The sequence below is a fragment of the Dysidea avara genome, chromosome 7, assembly GCF_963678975.1.
Source record: "Dysidea avara chromosome 7, odDysAvar1.4, whole genome shotgun sequence".
Lineage (NCBI taxonomy): Eukaryota > Metazoa > Porifera > Demospongiae > Dictyoceratida > Dysideidae > Dysidea > Dysidea avara.
This window is the reverse complement of record NC_089278.1, coordinates 38,223,332-38,243,969: the sequence shown is the minus strand read 5'-3', so window position 1 is coordinate 38,243,969 and position 20,638 is coordinate 38,223,332. Positions and strand designations below refer to the sequence as shown.

Genomic DNA, 20,638 nt, shown 5'->3' with positions numbered 1-20,638 from the left:
CAATTGAGTAGTACACAGGAGGCTGGGTAGACATGTAGCAGAAGACTTTACATACAGATTGGTGTTTTCTTTGCACAGAAGTCAGCAAAATACAGACACATTGGGCAATAGACCCATTCATGTCCATGCAGTACACATAATTTATTAGACTCCAGACTTCATGGGGACTACAAATTAACAGTCAGGCATTTGTTCCTTTACAGACCATTTTTAGTTAAACTGGTAAAAAACTAGGAATCTTGATGTAGAGAATTAACCCAACACTGTTAGCCAAAATCTGGGATGTTTACATGGAGCTTGTACAAGTATAAACTATAAGATTGTTAACACTTGGGTGCTGTTGACCTAGTGGTTTACCTTACAATACCATATATCAAGGGAACACCTAGTTCTGGCACTTTGTAGAATTTTTGGTCCATTTTGCTAAAGAGTTTCCTCTTGTTTGAACTGTCCTTATTATTGAGGTTTGTTTCTGTTTTGGAGCGTTTGGTTAGACGCACTGAATGTTTTATCCTGTACACATATACCAGCAATGGTATACTGTATTTGGTTGTGTAGGAGCAAAGTTTTTGTTTACTTTCAAAGTGTGGGAACTTCCCTAAATGGAAGTCTTATAACCATATACTAGGTATTGGCTGATAATAGGATGATTATGTAGTGTGTGTAAAATGTAGTGGTCTATTTAGGGCAAGTCTGAAATGTGTCAGGCTACTGAAAACATTACAATGTTGTCATGACCTCGATTAAACCCAGTACAGGCCAGTGCTGTACTGTGGGATAATGAAAGGAATCTCTACCTGATAGTGAAAACCATTTTATCACGATAATCAGTATTACATGTCTCGATGTAGCATAACCGGCAAGTTTTAGTCAAGTAAATAGTAGCTTATATATAAGGACACGTCTTTCTTCACTTCAGTATGCTAGGTATCTCAACAGTTAATATATCAGTTTTCACCCAGCCCTGGTATACACTGGGAACGTTCTGCAAGTTACCACCTTGGATATGTTTGTTCGCTCAATTTGAACGATGGTGACCTCCTATTGTCCTTTTGTAACAATTAAGAGTACCTTAACTGGCTCGACTTGTATCTCCATGTAGACTACTTAAGTTACAGAAAATTAATGTAGATACATTTCATCTGTTGAGTACTGTATGTGTGTGTGTGCCTGTAGTTGTGTGTGTGCCTGTAGTTGTGTGTGTGCCTGTAGTTGTGTGTGTGCCTGTAGTTGTGTGTGTGCCTGTAGTTGTGTGTGTGCCTGTAGTTGTGTGTGTGCCTGTAGTTGTGTGTATGGAGTTGTGGAGGGTGAAGTATTGTACTATATTCTGTGAAGACTTTATTGTTAAAGTTTGTGATTTAGTATTAAGTATCTCGTGACAGTTAAGGGTTAAGTGCAGTAGTTCGTAGTAAACTAGTTTGTAATTTCCTTACTGCTAACATAAAACATCCTCTGACCACTTTTAGTGGAATGCCATCTATTCTGGACACCTTAGGACCATCCTGAGGTGTCCTTAATGAGGTGGCCTAATTTCAGGCCGAATTCACATTTCAGAGACTGCAGTGGGTTCCACATACAGTACACATTATACTTACTGTACACATGATATAAGTTGGTAAATCTTTTATAGGAGCCCATCCAGCCAATCAGGTTAAGGCAACTAGCTCCCCTCAAGTTTCAACAACAACTTGAAGACATGGAGGGAATTGACAGTGGTGTACAGGTGAGCAGCTCACATGATCCCCTAGTTACATCATGGTTACCAAACTCACCACAGATATTCCATTTGTTCATGGACTCAGAAAGGACATACGTTAACGGCTTATTAACATTAGTTAGACAGTTCTTCCTACCAATGAAAATGTTTTCGGCATGTCGTCCCCATGTCCTGCCCTTGCTACAACTAGATGGGATATTCCTAAACTGGTGAGTATTGTTTGTGTATTGCCATGTCAAACAAGTGCTGTGGGGTAGTGTGTCTACCAATCTTAGAGGTTTATTATTTGAGAAGTTGTGATAGACAAGTTTTCACTCCGCTGTGTGGTCTACTGTCCTTGATAATAGCTGTGTACCTTGGAAGGTCTTTCGTGAAAACTTCAGCAAACTTCATTCCTCAAAAATTTAACCCATGAAAAATAAAAATTTGATACTCAGCAGTGTAATGGTGTTACGTAGTTATTGTTGCTGCAGCCTACACAGGCACTTGTGGTATACTTTATATACTGGAACATATAACAGTGAGCTATTGGGCCACATGTGCTGTATGAAGGTTGTGTGTATGTGGTTGTGTATACAGTACGACCCACTTAGTGACTACCTGTGTAGATGGTTATGTTGTAAACCAGCCAAGTTTGGAACTTTTATATTCCAAGCCACTTTGATCTAAGAGTGATGAATTACTTTTGAGTTTAACTAGTGGTTAAATAACAACCAGTATATTGCTTACAACACAATTGATTTATTATTTAAAGGATTGATTGTGGGTTACATATATAGTGGGTACATACACATCATTATTTAAATTGTTGTCACTATTCTTAAAACAGTCCAATCAGATTAAGCTAATTTGTACCAGTAAAGACATGGTGTAATGGTATTGATTGGTATGACAAGGTGTAATGGTGTGACCATGTTGACTGGCAGTGATCACACCTTGTTCCTACTGGTATCACTGGCCACTGAGGCCTTGTGACTACAGGAGCTGGTTGTGAAGTGTTGATTGTGTTTGTAGAACACTGAAAGAGTTTGTTGACATTGCAGCTACTTCTGTAATAGAACAGTGTGTAGTGTGTGCATGTGGGTGTGTGCGCGCATGCGCACGGATTTACACACTTGACAACTACAGTTGTATATTCTAAGGTTTCCCACCATCTTTTGGGTCCCTAGTGAAGTAGTGACATCAATCATGAACTTGTAGTTTGCTAAATTAGTCCTTTGTACAGACAGAAATCATCTCCACAGCAGTGTCCATCAAATACTTTAAACACTGTGTAGTGTGGCTAAGTGATGATGTCATTAGGACCATGCATTCCCCTAGCTGTTTGCTGGTGTGGTGTTCCTTTCTTATTGGAAGTGTATGCAAACAAGATCAGTTCTAGAAGGATGTAGCGCCATGTGTGTGTGCATGTACGTGTGTAGTTTGTTCTAGAACATGGTGTTGTATTATATAATGTACTGTGCGTGCTGCAAGTACAGGTAGTCTCGCATGCCAGACGGTTTGTGTGGGGGCGGCAAATAAACCGTCTGGTAACTGTTGCACACATTCCGGGACCACTGCCGGAATGCTGGCAGAGCCAATCAGATCGCTTCGCGGACTCTGTGACGAAACAAACACTAATAATTCAAATTCTTAGTGTAATAAAGAACTGAATCTTGGCTACAGATTACTTTTTCGAAAGTTTAACAACGCCGTGGGCTTAGGATCTTTGTTTCCCTAGTACAGGGCTCTTAAAAGCGTAGGTATAAGAACGATTATGGTTTACTACGAATTTGTGAAACGGCGAAAATGTCTAGGAAGACGTTCAGCAATGTTTCGAATATGTCATCAGGACATTACCAGTGCAATTATCATCTTAGTCTGCTCAAAGAGGTGATTGGAACGATTATTACATCATCCTTGGTGCAAAACAATACCGTGATGTAATCTAATTGCATTCCAGTGAGTTCACGGAAAGTGTGCAACAGTGACCAGACGGTTTATTTACCGCCCCCACACAAACCGTCTGGCACGCGAGACTAAAGTACAGGGTAGTCTGTATGTATGTAGCATATTTGCCAGGACCCCAGGCCCTTTTTCACTATTTTGAACAATGTGCTGTGCACAGCTGTTATGTACAATGTAGTAGCCATAACAACCATGTTGTGAGCTTCTTTGTTGCTACACTCTAATATCATTGTTTGTACAACAACTGAAGTGACCACTGGCAATGTGCATACATTCTACATGTGTGTGTACTTTAGTGGCCTTCTTCTTGGCTTATAGACAGTGTGTATAGTTCTTGCAATGCAAAGTGTATATTTACAACTCAACATCTACCATCCGAAGTACATTTAAAGAACTAGCACATGATGCTTATGACTTCAAGAACTCAAAAACCACAATACAGTGTGGTGTACAGTACCTGTAGCTGTTGTTTACAATAAACAAAACATGTCTGACTTGATGTGCTCCAGTCTCACATTGCATATGTTTCCATGGTGACCCACTACTCCCACATGTGTATGTATTCTGTATAGGGAACAGTTCCTTCATTTGTAGGGGGGGGTAAGTTATTTTATTTTAATAAGAATTATGGAGGCATACAGCTCATAGTATTGTATTCACGACATGTTTCATTTATGTTTGTTGATATTTGAGAGTATAATTGATGTGTTATTAGATCTCATGAAATCAGTTCTGATCTAGTTGTCTAATACCTCATTCTGGGTGACTCACAGTATATAGGTTAACAGGCTATACATCAGTCATCTCTTGTTTGCTTGCCATGTGGGCCCAATGCAAACATGGGAGTGCTCTTATTAAATAATAGTAATAGACAATAACAAATATTCAGTGATAAATAACCAATTGTTTATGAGGTGCTTTGACACAACAATCTGAAATTGAAGCTACTATTGCAACAAAGCTATGAACCAGCCCATGTCTCTTTGTGCTCCAGTACAATTGAAGGGTGCTCCGCAATGATCATTATGCTTGATATAAAGTTATTATTTAGTTGAGTTCTCCCAGGATGTGCTATTGTGGGCCAACCCACTTGTTACAGTTCTGAGCAGGATTGTACTACACAATCAGTTTACACTGTGTGCAGTTCATTGAGGTACAGTGTGACCTTACTACACAGTGACCTTACTACACAGTGACCTTATTAATTGCCAGCTATCAAAGCTGGCACACTTAGCCAAGACTTGGACACCCTACACAACCAGTTTAGCTTAAACCTAAACAGTGCATGTTCATAATGATCAATAATTAACAATTTGTCCCAATCAACACACTCATTGTAATTAGATAGTACCTCCTTTGAGTGTCACAACATGGCTAACATTTGGTGTGGTCATCATCCATCCTAACTAACCAATCAAACAGTACAACAGCTTGTTTGATATATGAGTAATGACTTCGTTAACTCTTAAACCCCCATAATCCAGAAATATGCATGCCTTGCACAAAGAACTGTAACTTTCAAAGCGTCCATCCTATGGCTATGCAATTTACATCATTCTACTTGTGATGTAACAAGGATTGAAATGATACCTAGGGTTTTACCCTAACGCTAAATGGTGAGGCCAAAACTAGCCATGAAAAGAACTTTTTAGTATGGAAACACGCAAGCCCTTTACATACCTTTATAAAATGGTCAATAACTTGATGGTAGTTGCTCCTATCACCTTGCAACAACTTCTATTCGATTTGTACTAGTAATAGCATGGGTAGCAGTGAAATTTGGGATAAATATCACTCTTGTTGTATTGGAAATGGTAAATTTCACTCGGCTTATAGCAGTGAAATTTGGGATAAATACCACGAGTGTTGTATTGGAAATGGGGATAAATTTCACGGGGCGAAGCCGAGTGAAATTTACCATTTCCAATACAACACTCGTGGTATTTATCCCAAATTTCACTGCTATACCCATGCTATTCCCAGTTAATACCATACTCGCTACATATGCGCATGCTGTGCATTAGCGTTGCTATGTATGTACGCAATTAATTTGTCACTATGTACTAAACACGCGTCAATTGGCGCTACATTGTTAACATAAATTCTAGCCAATGAAATTGCAATTACAACTTTTTCACTACTACCAGTGAAATACGGGATAAATTTCACTGCTACTATTGAGACTTTTGTATGGGCAGTGAAACAGGTATGGTATTAGTCATGAAATTTTCTATCAGGCCATATATGACTTGTGTGAGTATACCCACAATCAAAATTAAACACATGGCAAGAAATTTGAAACACAGAAACATGACTTGTCGCTGCTCATCACTTCATAGCAAGTAAGCCACTGTAGTTACAGTGTTCAATTACCCTACTCCAAGTAGCCCAGTGTAGTAGGCTGTAAGAATTAAGTTACCCCACCTAGTGTTGCCATGTGTGCCCCTATTGTGTAAACACGCATTTCCAAAAAGTTCTCTAGAGTTATTGGGTGGTAATCACTATTGTAGACAGGCAGTAACTTTGGAATTTCTGACGTATTCATGGTGTGATAATGACTACTATGTTCATTATGGGTTGTGCAACATCCAGAGTCTTTTGGGAGGCCTTAAGCCTGTGGGACTAAGATCTTTACACTTCATGGGAGAATGTGCTTTTATAGTGCAACTGCTATATACTACTATGATGACATGAAAATTGGAAAGATGCTGTGTTGTGATCGAGAAATCAGTAATCTTATGTCAACTAATAGTGAGCCTGCTGAATCAAGGTGAAGCGAAATGAAATATCGCAAAGCATTATTCCCAGCCTTGTAGAAACATAGTAACAACATTTTTCTCACTAAGTAGACTTTCTACATGCTGAAAACAAAGTCACTGAGTCTTCTGACACATCACACAATGTATACCACTGTGATGCTGACAACCTGAAGATTACAATTTAATAAGAAATATTGTACTTTGCGTGGGAGGATCAAAGCGATGCCGCGTATCTTATTGTCCATACAGTATTAATCAACTGCATAACTGTACTGTATGAGTCATACAGTACAGTTATGCAGCTAATTGGGCAAATACAGTACAGTTATGCGGAGACTTTATTTAAGGAATGTTATGTAAACAACACACTGTAAATCGCTAAAACCAGCCAAACTAATCCTACAAGTTCGTTCTAAGGCTAGGAATAGATATAAACACTTACTGATAGTCTGATCACGAAGCTTTTTAAACACGAATCCACTAAGACAGCACGATTGATCACGTGCGTGACATTGTATATCGCTAAAACTAGCCAAACTAATCCTATTAGCAGTGTTGGGCAAGTTACTTAGTAAAAGTAACTAGTTACATATTACTTGCAACTGAACTATTTAGTTACAGTTACATATTACCCATAAAATAAAGTAACTATAATAATATTACATATTATATTACTTTGTGTCCACAGCCTTGAGCTGTCACGTGTGAAACTACCACTTTATCACGTGACATGATTGTGCTGTTGGACAATGTGCAAATCTTGGTTTTAAGTAAGAAGCTGGTGAATAAGTTTCATTAAGTAGGCTTTGTTGTGGCTAAGCGTTACTCAGAGGATAACTAACGAGATTAGTAACTTCGTTACTTGTAGTAATATTATTATTAGACTCGTTACAGTAACTATATTACTTAGGTAACGCGTTACATTTGTAAGTAAAATAACTTGAGTTATATTACCCATTTTTATAGCGTATTTTGTTATATTACTTAGTTGCCACAAAAGTAATAATATTACATAACACGTTACTCCCAACACTGCCTATTAGTTTGTTCTACGACTAGAAATAGATTAGTTAAACACTTACTGATATCCTGATCACCGAAAATCACAGTGGTTTGAGTACTAGAGATAATCGCTCCGAGTCTGACGACCAGGAAGTACAATATAACACTTAGAGCACCACCTTGCTTGTGTGTACGAAAAATACAGCACTTGGGGGTGTCTCAAGGCAAATACAGCACTTGGCTTCGCCTCGTGCTGTATTAGTCTCTCGACACACCCTCTCATACTGTATTTTCCGTACACACACGCGGCGGTGCTTTAACTCTAACTAACAGAACAGTTTAGCCTCCTGTGAAGGTTTCTTACCTCACTCCCATAGGCTTTGAAAGGATACCAAATGTTGCTAATATTAATCACCACATTCCTTAGCTCCCACATTTCTACTGTGCTACGCATTACTTCTATAAGCACATGCTTATGTTTAAGATCACTAAGCAGTTGTGTTACAAAGGACTACAATATGATCATGAGCCCTGTTGTGCCTTGTAACACTTACGGGCTCCTAATACAATGCAATATAAATAAATTTGGAGAGAGAATGCAGTCATTTCCCAATGGTTTTTCTTTGTAAAAATAATCTATGCTAATTAGCATTAACCAAAGTTGGTAAATTTGCCTGCACTATCATCACACAAACACACGAGGTATCAGCTCCAGATCAGTACTAAAATATGTAACTAGATGCTATGTGAGTTATTGACATGTAAAACTTAAAACAACCGGTAAACCTTGCAGATTAAAATGAGGCTATGTGATTTACTGTCCTCATAAGCACTAACCAATAGTCCAGTCTAGACATGTGACTAAGCAGCTATGGCCACTACAGTTGGGATCGTAATATTCTGCACCTAACTAGAAGAACTTTAACTTCTCTCTCCAATGAAAGTTATTGTTTATAATTTGTCCTATCCCTTTAGGAAGAAGTGTTTGTCCTTTTGGTAAAGTTCACTACAAATATTTTATGGTCGATTACTTGATCATGAACAGTTCCAAACATGTGAGACATTGTTCAGTTTAATGAGCTGTGCCATTAACAGGGAATAATTATCAATTCTAAATACATTTTTATTGGGTTAACTTTTGAATGCATGCTATGTCATTAGTAGCTTGAGGGGTTAATCATGGCTGGTGATTTGATTAGTGGACTAATTTCTCAGTTAGGTGATAATAATGTGGTGTCCTTTGTGTTATTGTATTGTAACTTGTTATCCTGACCATATCCTGATGGATCATATGTTACAGGATATTCTTAAAAGTCCAGGTTTTTGTCAGACTGGTTCTAAGTGTCATATGATATCCAATAGTATCCTGGTGTTATCCTAACATTACATTTTATCCTATAGTGAACAGTTACTTCTATTCCACCAATCAATATTTGCTGCCATGTCGAGGATAGACCAGTCCACTGAGTCTCACCTGATCTCTGAGTTCCTAAACACGTTTGACAAGTTCCTGCCAGGCTTGACTGTTTACACTCCTTTCCTTGCCTTAGGCCAGCAAACCTTTGAGGAGGTAAGATCACAGACTAAGTGTGGTATAACACATGGTGTTTGTTAGTGTACGTATGTACATATGTTATAATGTGCCCTGGCTAATATGATGCCAGGTGTGTACATGAATTTCTTCTCAATAACTGTCTCACTCTGGAAACTTATCTTTTTAAGAGAAGTATCTTTTCAGGTGACCATAAAGAGCAGTTGTGTGTGTAGTGTGTGTGTGTTGTGTGTAGTGTGTGTGTGTGTGTGTGTGTGTGTGTGTGTGTAGTGTGTGTGTGTGTAGTGTGTGTGTGTGTAGTGTGTGTGTAGTGTGTGTGTGTGTGTAGTGTGTGTGTAGTGTGTGTGTGTGTGTGTGTAGTGTGTGTGTGTGTGTGTGTAGTGTGTGTGGTGTAGTGTGTGTGTGTGTAGTGTGTGTGTGTGTGTAGTGTGTGTGTGTGTGTAGTGTGTGTGTGTGTGTAGTGTGTGTGTGTGTAGTGTGTGTGTAGTGTGTGTGTGTGTGTATTTATTTATTTATTTTTTTTATTTATTAATGCTTTACAGCACAAGTGCTGAAGGTCTGTAGGACACCTGGTCCTACAGCCTGCTCAAAGACTTTAGCTACTTAGACTTTAACTACTTAAGGTGTAGTGTGTTGTGTGTGTGTGTGTGTGTAGTGTGTGTGTGTAGTGTGTGTGTAGTGTGGGTGCGTGGGTGCGTGCGTGCGTGCGTGCGTGCGTGCGTGCGTGCGTGTGGCATAAAGGCATAAAGGGTTGTATGGAAATTTTAATGGAAATTTCCCCCATTTATAACACAAGCTATGACGCTTATGAGAGCTATTGGTAATAACAGGTGGTGGACTCCATATGGCACACACACATACAAAATTTGTGAAATTTCCAACAAATTGGTCACAGTGAGGTAGTCTAATAATTCATACACATTGTAACATGTCTACAACAATGACAGTGTTATGAGAACCGTTGGAGATTAATTATTTCTCATAAAAGATGTGAGCTGTGTACTACAAGTGATACTGTTACCACCTACAATGACGGTACCCAGGTAATACACTTCCTAATTGTTAGTATTCTGCAATTATTTTGAGAAGATGTGCTGGCTCTCCAGTAGTAAGAAATTTTTATTACTTACGTATAGACCTTATTCATTTAGAACAGTACGCACCCTCTGATGTCTCACAAAGCCATACAAGGGTCTTTATTCACCATAGTGATGGTTCAAACGGTGGGCAAACATGAGGGTTGCTATTATGTTACCATAGTTATGGTACTGCAAATGGTGATTTTGATGATGTATGGCTTATAATTAGGTACTGCAAATGGCAAATATTGGCAGACAACTCTTTTGCAATAAGTTATATAAGTGCTATGTCTATAAACGAATTATAGTTTTGGAGATTAAGTGACTGGGTCAGACAGATGACCTTTTGCATATTAGAAAACTTTACAGTACGTAATATTTCCTTTGATGTCTGAGGTTACTAAACCTGCAGTTGTGGTGGGGTTACTAAATAGTTTTAATCTGTGGTCTCACCAGTGGTTGTTTATTACCTTTATCAAACGAAAATTGGCAAAGCCAAAAACAAATGTCCTTACAGTTAGCTTACTTTCTGGACAAGACATGTGTTCAGCACGGCATGGCATGTGCTGACACACTAAACTCCAAGGATAAGTCTCGATGCTAGCACCCACAGTTTGCTACATAATAGCTTACTTTCTGGACAAGACAAGTATCATTCTAGCCTGGCATAGTAACTACTTGATACTGGCACTATTGTTACATAATGTTATGAATGTCATGCTGTTGCAGTGGCACTAACACAATCAACTTGACTTAAGGATAAATCTCAAAACTACCACACATAGTTTGCCACTTTCTCTCACTCTAGGAAATTTTTCTAAATCACTTAGAACAGGTCGAAATCAGTTTCTACATCATTTATAGCTCCAGCTCAGACAATATGGGCTTGGCTACCCACAATTAATAAGTTTGTGGGTAGCCTTGCCCTGAGAGGCTCTACAGTACCGCTCAAATGCAACGTCTTACTTGCTCGAGCGGATTGATTGTGAACGATCGAAAATTCGCTAATTAAAGGGGCGTGGTGCTTGTTTCGCTCACGAGTATTTATCCCATATCTCACACGGTGAATACTCGCGAGCGAAACAAGTGCCACGCCCCTTTAATTAGTGAATTTTTGGTCACTCGCAATTGACTCGCTCAAGCAAGTGCGACGTTGCATTTGAGCAGTACCGTAAATATGATGTTGACCCATTCTAGCTGATACTTAGAGCTGTGGAATAACAGTAAAACCTATATCTCGATAAGTGACAACCATTTCACTACATGTGTCTCTAGTTTACTTGGATCATGTAATGGCAGCTACTTGGAGTATTTGCATTAATCTCCAACTTTGTTTTACGAATACCTTAACAATACATACCGTATTTGACCGGTTAATAGCCATGGTTCATGTAGTAGTTGCCCCCGGATAGTAGCCACACCACAGCCTAGAATTGTTGTCATAAGAGCCATCTTTGGATAAGAGTCATGGCTTGTATCTGAATATGCTGTCTCTCCATCTGATTGCTCTTCTGAATTTGGGTGTAGCTGGATGCAAGTGTTGATGAGACATATTTGAAGCAGAAACCAGGCAAAAGAGTTGTTTTAAGTCAAGAAATAGCATTTTTGAGAGAACTTAAGTAGCTGTGGCTATTAACTGGTCAAATACGGTACGTGTGTAACTACTAGGGTGCACAATACTTTGTCCAAGTGCTAGAAGTAATAGTCAACCATTAGTCATTTTCTGACTGACCAAACTAATTGCATGAAGCCACTAATAACCTACAGACTCTATCTTCCAAAATGTCCGATAAATTTCTATCCCATTACTAGTGATCTGTTATTTATAACATTACAGGAGTACCAGTCTACAGTACAGAACAGTGAAGTGTCTCAACTAGTGGCTCATTGTGAGGAGAATAATGGAACAATATTGAAGGACTTGTTTATGAGTATCTTCCAACATGTGAGTGTCTGTCTGTCTGTGTGTGTATATTGTGCACTGGTAGTTGTTGTTTCCTCACATTGCTCCAGTCTACCAGCTATGAATGGAGACCTGATATTTACTGGGGACTGGTAGGTACTTAGGAATTGTACAGGTGACCCAATCAGTTAGGTAGATGTGACCAAGTAATAAGAGTTTTCTTTGCTGTGTGTTGTGTTTATGTGCGTCCATATGTCTGTGTGTGGGTGACTGCAGAGGTGCTTCTCGTAATATTCTTTGTTTGAACTGCACCAGTTTGTTCTTGCACTGGCAGTAGTCTCTGTGGGATACACTTGTGGTGAGCCCTGTCGCACTCCCTTCTAAATGTTCTCTGGCAAAAGTGCACAACACACTATTAGCCTGACTGACCTGTTGGTCCTGCCTGACACACATACACTGGCTCCATGTATCCTTCCATCTTAATCTGTCCTGAGCTTTCTTGTGCCAACAGCCATCACTGATTTCCAAAGATGTCAAATCTCCCGAAGAGCATCCCTCCACCTCTTCTTTGGCCCATGAAATGGACATGTCTGAGGTAGCCATGCAAACAAACAAATTCTAGGGATGCGATGGTTGGGCATCCGTTCCAAATGACCCAGCCATTCTAAGTGTCTTCCTAAGTACTGATGATCTCTACATTACCCCACATTCCTCTCACTGCACCAGATGAAAGTCTCTACTCCCACTGCTGCTGGTTAGTGATACTTAACACTGACCTCACACACCTATGATATGATGGAAACTGTTCAACTTCTGCAGTTTCCCACAAAGAGGTGTGCAGCACTCACTGCCATACAACGGTACTGACAGGACACATGCGCTATACACACATCTCTTTGTATTAACAGACAAGTGGGAATTCTTAAACACAGCTTGTCATATAGCTCCAAAAGCTTTAGAGGCACTGGCTATTCGTCTCTCAATCTCTGCACTAATTCTCCTGTTATCCGAGATCAAACACACACACACACACACACACACACACACACACACACACACACACACACACACACACACACACACACCACACACACACACACAACACACACAACACACACAACACACACACGCACACACAGTGATACACCATAACATTTACCCACAACTAATGAAAATAGTGACCTTTGATGTTGTAAGTGACCACATGATGTCATATTACTTGTTATGATGTCATCATCATGTGTATGTTGGCCCTTTGTCCTTGTACTAATACTCCAGTTTTCCAAGTTCTTGCAATGCAAAGCGTCATGCGTTAATAACATGTCAGTATGTGCACTTCTTCAAACACACCTGTAATGTTCTGTGGCTGTCGAGTTGTATGCATAGGCATGCCTAAAGTCCTGTGAGTCAGTATTCGTCACTGAAAACGTGCTGTTGAACAACTGCCCACCACGTGCTTGTACAGCACATGACGCTTTGCATTGCAAGAACTTGGAAAACCACAGTAGTCATACAGACTGATGCAGTCCAGGGGCAGATCCAGGAGCTAGCAAGGGGGAAGGGCACAAACAGGTTAAGTTGTATGTGGTTGGGAGAATCAGATTCTCTTGTTAGTTGCTGCATTTTTGAAGCAGTAAATAATCACCTCTTAGTAGTGTCTCACTGCATGTTTGATCTTTGCCATTTTGGCCTTTGCAGATGGTTGTAAAGTCTTAAAAGCTGTTTAAAAGGGTATTAATTAGTGTCTTTAAAAGTAGTAACACAATAATTATTTTACAGGCACTTAGTACACACAAAGGTGTTGGATGACAATTTCACAGTTAGCTTTGACTGATTCGCTTTGGTTTTAGGTGAATTTGCACAGTATGTTAGTAAAATGTGCATATTTTCGTGAGTTATAAATTGATTTTGAGTTTAGAAAGTATTAGCTAGAGGCTACCTATAGCTACTCCACAGGAGGGAGCATCCTGGATCCGCCATTGCAATCAATGATTACTTGCTAAATGCAATTTGTACACAATAATTGTAGTGATCATATGATTGTTTAAGGGTTAAAGCAATCTAAAATAGACCTGTCTTGAGTGTTTCACCATCTTGTGTTATTCCTTACAGTATGACCACTACAAACAACTACTGGTGTTGTTTCTACGATTACCAGAAAGCAACGATCCTCGTGAGAGCCAAGTCATAAACATGATTGACTACTTAAAGGCATTATCAAAGGTAACACCTCTTATGGGATATGTCACATCTGTTGACTATAGCCATTATATATTCATCTATCAGATTAAGTCTTCCACATTGACGCCATGTGTAGGAAGTGTATTATTTTTTATGTTATGGGTCGGAGACTTTAGTAAGAATAATTGAATTGACTTGTTTTGGGAAAGTTAGGTACGTATATTTGGAAATCCATTCCAACTTATTTTCATCTCTTGCCAGTGTCACTTATGTGTGGTCTCCTAGTAGTAACATGAAATAGAATCTTAACCCTTAAACCCACATAGAACTTTTGGGGAATGCGTATTTACACATTACAAGCATGCATGACAGCTTTAAATGGGGCAACTTGACTCCTACAGCCTACAACTAAGCATTAAATAAAATTCTGTTACTTGGAGAAGTTTAAATGACACTGCAACTACAAAGAGTTACTTGTTATGAAGCATTGAAGGATGGCGATGCGAGATTCCGCGAATTGATCTTCTTGCCACATCTTTATTTTCAATTGTGGGTTTAATCACGTGAGTCATATATGGCCCGATGGAGAATTTAATGGAGAAGCAAGTGACATTTGTTTCAAGTTGATAGGAGCAACCACCATCACGGATCATTTTATGAAGGTATGTAAATGGTTTGCGTGTTTCTTTGCTGGAAGGCTGCTTACACGGCAAGTTTTCGTCTGAGAGTTTAACGTTAGCTAGGTACCATTTTAATCCTTATTACATCATGAGTAGATTAGGGTAAATTGCGTAGCGATAGGAACTATGCTTCAAAGATTACAGCACTTTGTGTAAGACACATCTATTAGATACAGTTTTCTGGATTATGTGGGTTTAAGGGTTAATAGGTATGCTGTAGTACTACTGATATGTATAGTATAACATGTGTAAACTACAATTTTACACTTTACTACTGATCAGAGTGTTTCAGTGTATATAAGTACTTTAAGGATCCACTCCTCCACGTGTAGGAGTTAGCTGGGTCTGTGTGTGACTGGAATGTCATGACTGCTAAGATGAAGGTGTTACAGTCGATTACAGACAGCTCCATGTTGCCAGTAGAGATATTCAAGTCTGAAGTACACTACACCAAGAAGGGAAAATTGTTGCACGTTGTTGGAACCAACGAGATATCTTGTGTGTGTCTACTGTTCACTACACATGTTGCACTAGCTCACCAGACCACTGACTACAGAATTGAAATTGTTAATGTGAGTGTTATTTAAACTGAAAATGTCTTGCTAGACTTGTGTACAAAATTGAGATGTTGTAGATATTGCTTGAAGTGTGTAAGAATCTTGCAAGATATTTTGTTGCAATATAAAGTACGTAGTCTTACTATTTTCTCCATGATTGTAGCCCGGTATGATGGCCCTGTGTGGAGCTACCTTACATGAGAGAGTTGACATTAATGGACAACCCATACAAGAGGATTTCATTACTAGTAAGGAAGGGGATTGTGCAAAGGGGGTGTGATCGGTATAAGGGGTGTGGCTTTAACAATATACACATTACACATCTTGTGTAACATAGATACCTTGAGACCAATTGTGTCCTAAGGTATACTAAAGGTCACCAATGTAACCCCAGTAATAGTATCATATGTATCCTATCTAAGAAGGAAAACATATCCAGAACACCTTATTAACACTTTGAAATATAAATCATAAACATATTCACATGTGACCATCTCAGCATTATTTATATACCATGTCCAAAGAATGGATCACCAAAGTTTCAGCCTTTTGTGGTGAGTAGTTTTGGAATTATAGTGCTACACAGAGGGAAGCTAGGGCAAGAAAATCAATTTGTGCAGCAACTGTACTGTCGGTAGCTGCACGTGATGGCTTCCCTACTATACGTTTGTAAATGGGAATCATCCTTATTTTTGGTGGTGACTGGATTGATTGCAGAAGCCCTTTCTTCTACTGTTCTTTGTTTGTAACACTGTTTAACCAGGTGCTTGCCCACAGCCAGCCAAAGGCTGGCTGTGGGTGCGCTCCTGGTTTACTGAAATTGTTATCGGAAAAGTGTGTGTGTACCTACCTATCTGCCTACGTTTGTCCATATGCACTCACTTGAGCGAAATCGTTAAATGGTAAAAGCAGCTTGCACATTAAAGTAAAAGCAAAATGAAATCTGTATTAAACTTCCACACAGGTAAACTTTGCTCTGAGGATTTCGGCAGGGGATGTTGCGACTCTATAAATTACCTTCCCTTCAGTTTTACAGGTGTTTAACAACTGAAAAACAATGGTGCAGGCCTTGTAGACTACCAGGAATAGTCTATCCATTGGAGTTGAAAGGAACGCATCCCTTACATACGTGAATGAAAATGAAGAGCAGCTTTGAGGCTTTGTCGAGAGAATTTGCAGGAAAATATGATAGTCAAACTACCGTGTAGCTGGTTATTTTCGAAGGGTTTTATTTTTGGATGTTTCAAAGAGGCCTTTCTCTTTAACAATAAATTCCCACAAGTAAAAATAATGTGCTTTCATGTGATTGAACGATGCGTATTCGCTCGTTTATTCTTTACAAATTTAAGCTCAGTATTATTAATAATAGTTGAACAGTATCATTACTACATCAATAGCCAGTAAACTATCGAGAATAGCCATTGTTAGGAATCCATGCCGTCTGCTGCTGTACTCTGTGCTGTACCCTGATCGAGCTGATTGCCTAGCCAGTGGCTGCTAACTACTCCACTTAGTCAGTCTTATTTCCAGTGTGCAAAAGTGGGGATTATTTAATTCTCAATTCCATCAGTAAGGTGAACTAGCAACTTGTAACGAGTACATGTAGACTTTATATGTATGTTTGTAATTTGTAACACAAATTTCTATTTGCTTGAAATCCACCACCTGTACTTGCATTCTTTGACAACCCTCGAAATTCAGATTTTACTGTTCCTACAAAAATTTCTGGTTCGAAAATAACCAGCTGTACTGTATAAAACTGCTTTTGAATGAGAAGGCCTGATCCCTAATTGAACTGATTTTCCTTATACTTGTACCAACATTTTATGTGCTGAAGCCTGGTTTTGTATGGCTTCAAACTGAACTCTCTATTGCATTAACATTTAAATGGCTGCAACTTGATTTGAAATGATAGGTAGTTCTGGATCAATGTAGCATAGGGCCTTATTTGGAAGATGACCACTGTGTTACCATGGTGATGTGTTTTAGTGTTTATGTAGACATGTTATGATTATGATTATCAGTGACAACATTGTAAAGTGGATTAGACTGTTATTTGGTTATATTATTAGTAGAGCACCTATTAGTGCTTGACTGAGTTGTGTTGATAGTGTGTGTGTGTGTTTGTTGTGTGTGTGTTTGTTGTGTGTGTTTGTTGTGTGTGTGTTTGTTGTGTGTGTGTTTGTTGTGTGTGTGTTTGTTGTGTGTGTGTTTGTTGTGTGTGTGTTTGTTGTGTGTGTGTTTGTTGTGTGTGTGTTTGTTGTGTGTGTGTTTGTTGTGTGTGTGTTTGTTGTGGTGTCTGTGTCTGATGTAGTTAGTGTAGGAGTGTTGTTTTAACTTGTTGCCTCTAAATTAGCAGGTTTCTTTGCTAGAGTAAGGAAATGTGACTAATCAAACAACATATTGTTGAACTAAAAGTCTTGATGCTGTCCAATCCAATCCACTCAGAATTGTTTTCTTTTAGCAAATTCACTGCTAAAGTAATCCCTGCAGTGTGGTATTTTGTGTACATTATTTGTTGATGGGAAAGATAGTTGAAGTCACTTGCCTATGTATGGTATAGTGGACCCTTAGCTTTCATCTTTTAGGCATGCCTTTACTTGGCACAGCATTAACTCTTTATAGTATGCATAAAGTTTTGGAAATAACATATTTTATTTTATGGTGGGAAGAGTGCAGCCGGGCCATTTCATTGTCCAACTTGTCCATTATCTCACTTTACTCCCTCACATTTCACCATGGTCTGTTATACATGAAATAATTGTGTGGCTGCTTCAATTCCTTTCCATCCAATGTGGCTGCCACTGTATGACATCACACAATAGTCTAGAGTCAGCAATAAATCAACTATTAGTAACCATCTTGTAAAGGTGAATTATTTTTATTTAGTTTTTAAACCAGGCATGAACCCAGCCGGCGCCTGGTTTACTGAAATTTTTTTCTTAAAAACGTGTGTGTGTGTGTGTGTGTGTACTTACCTATATTTGTTTGTCTGTACGCACCCACGTGAGCAAAGTAGTTGAAATGGTAAAAGCAGTCAGAATACAAGAATTGAATTCTAAATTAAGCCTGTATTAAACTTCTCTGAGGTGGTTTCTTCTTGGTGGTCGATAATACGGGTACGGCGACTCATCATATACTTCCTGAACGGTCTTCCCTTTCGGTTTTGTAGACATTTTACAACTTTAAAACAATGTTGACAGCTTCTTAGGCAACCAGAGATAGCATATCCTTCAAGTTGAAAGGGGGGCGTTACCCGTACTTATGCAAAGGAAAATGAAGGGCAGCCTCAAGCCTTTCTCTATACAATTCACACAAGAAACACAATAGACACACTATAAAACAGTTGAGAAGATTCTGTGTGTAACTTGTGGTTTAAAGTAGTTTGTTATAGTTACGCTTCCTTAGCAGTGCATAGCAACGTCAATTACTGAATTACAAAATAATTCATGAATTACAAAATACACTAAATTGTAGTATTAACAAATCTAATTATCTAACTGAATTAATAATAACAATAGTCTATAATAGTGGAGAGGACTCGACACTATAATTAACTCTTGCATGAATATCAACTAAATTATATACATGGTTGATTAATTGCTATTTAGATAGTGTTAATTGCATGGGTGCCTGAAGTAGCATAACATCAACTTGTTAACGTCATCATGAATTTGTAATACATGTAGCAGCAGTTTAGTAGAGCTCACATCAGGGTGTACACTGTTGAACGACAATACTAGTACATGTAGTTGGTGTTAGGGTCACTATTGCACACTTTGAGTGACCACTTTCATTTCTTTTATGTGGTTGGGGAAAGAAAGGATCTAGTGAACATGGTGTAGCAGTGTGGGAGCTCTGTTGTATGGTTTCTTTACTTTCTTGTTGCAGCAGTGAAGCTAGTTGATTAGTAAGAACATCACGCATGTTGGTATTGCTTGTCGATCAACCAGCCCCTCTACTGTAGCCTATTATAACCTATCAAAAAGTCTCACAACAAAACTCATCGACTCAGTGCTGTGTTACGTCCATTAGACTATTTCTTTCCTTGCTTACTAATGAAATAAAGGACTACTCAAGACTATACAGTATTTACTTGAAGTACATGTGCTATACTAAATGTGAATTTGTCCTATACATGTATATCTTACTATGTACAAGAGTCTTCTCTTGTTAGCTTCAGTATACTACTCTAATAGAACACACACTGACTTGTTAGTTCCTTTGAAATTGACCCTTTGAATAATTACCTGGTTTGTGGGTGTGTAGAGTTGTTGTCATGACATCTAGTAAACACCTTCAATATTAACCATCTCACAATTGTAGGTGATCGTCAGGACCAGTTAGGCTTCAAGGTGATATTTCATAACAAACACAGCATCTATCTGCGAGCCAAGCCCAACCATCTAAAGGACTGGTTACACCACTTTAACACTGCCATCAATAGTGCCCACAGGAACTGCTCCTGCAAGACGTAAGTGTGTAGTGTGTGTACGTATAAATCAATGACTGTTTAATACTCAGTTATACAAATGCCTTGCCATGGATAATTGACTATTATAATTTATCAAAAACAATGTCCACTAATTGGTGAATAAGTGAGGCTAATTTCCTATAACTCACCAAATTCAATCCTGTTGGGGAGCCTGTATTCCGCAGAATACGGAATAGCAGAATTACGGAATAAGTGAAAATCACATTCTAAATATTTTGTTATTGTTTATAGCCTCTATAACGTTTTAATATACATTCCTCACCTCGTAGAGAACACAATCACGATGGCATCGATCCTCGGGGCGATCTTTAAATAGGATATGTACAAAGATATTCACTCTAGAACAATCTAACTAAGCTAAACTGCTGTTAAATACACTTCACTACACAATCGCTAGAAAACTAGAAGTTCTTTGTGCTATACTTACCCATACTAGCTGTCACACACAAGCGGGAGTGTATAAACAGTGGAATGGACTACTGGAATGGTGGAATACTGGAATGGTGGAATGGAATTTTTTAAAGGTCAATATCAGTTTTTACATCCAAATAAGTATAACCCCTCCCATTAAGTAAGCAAATAAATAGGACTCCACTTAAAGTCAGCTCTTTTAGCATAATTCACCTCACCATAGACAAAGTTTACCAATGTAATGTACTGCAAGTCAGTTATGAACATGCACAATAGCAGTTTATTGGAACTCCTGACTTAACCCTTGTTCCCAAATGATAAAGAAGTTAGCTAGCTAGCTGATTACATGTATGCA

General features: G+C 38.7%; 1 protein-coding gene across 2 annotated transcripts in view; it reads left to right on the top strand.

Annotated features, from left to right (window-relative positions):
- The window catches only part of LOC136262259 (uncharacterized), a 32,066-nt gene that overhangs the window by 1,214 nt on the left and 10,214 nt on the right, over positions 1–20,638 (top strand). For both annotated transcript variants that reach the window (XM_066056474.1, XM_066056473.1), the window contains exons 3-10: positions 1,631–1,723; positions 1,778–1,926; positions 8,827–8,995; positions 11,894–12,001; positions 14,072–14,182; positions 15,153–15,392; positions 15,541–15,625; positions 19,704–19,851. In XM_066056474.1, the coding sequence (XP_065912546.1) occupies positions 1,631–1,723; positions 1,778–1,926; positions 8,827–8,995; positions 11,894–12,001; positions 14,072–14,182; positions 15,153–15,392; positions 15,541–15,625; positions 19,704–19,851 (1,103 nt within the window). The remainder of the gene's footprint in view (positions 1–1,630; positions 1,724–1,777; positions 1,927–8,826; positions 8,996–11,893; positions 12,002–14,071; positions 14,183–15,152; positions 15,393–15,540; positions 15,626–19,703; positions 19,852–20,638) is intronic.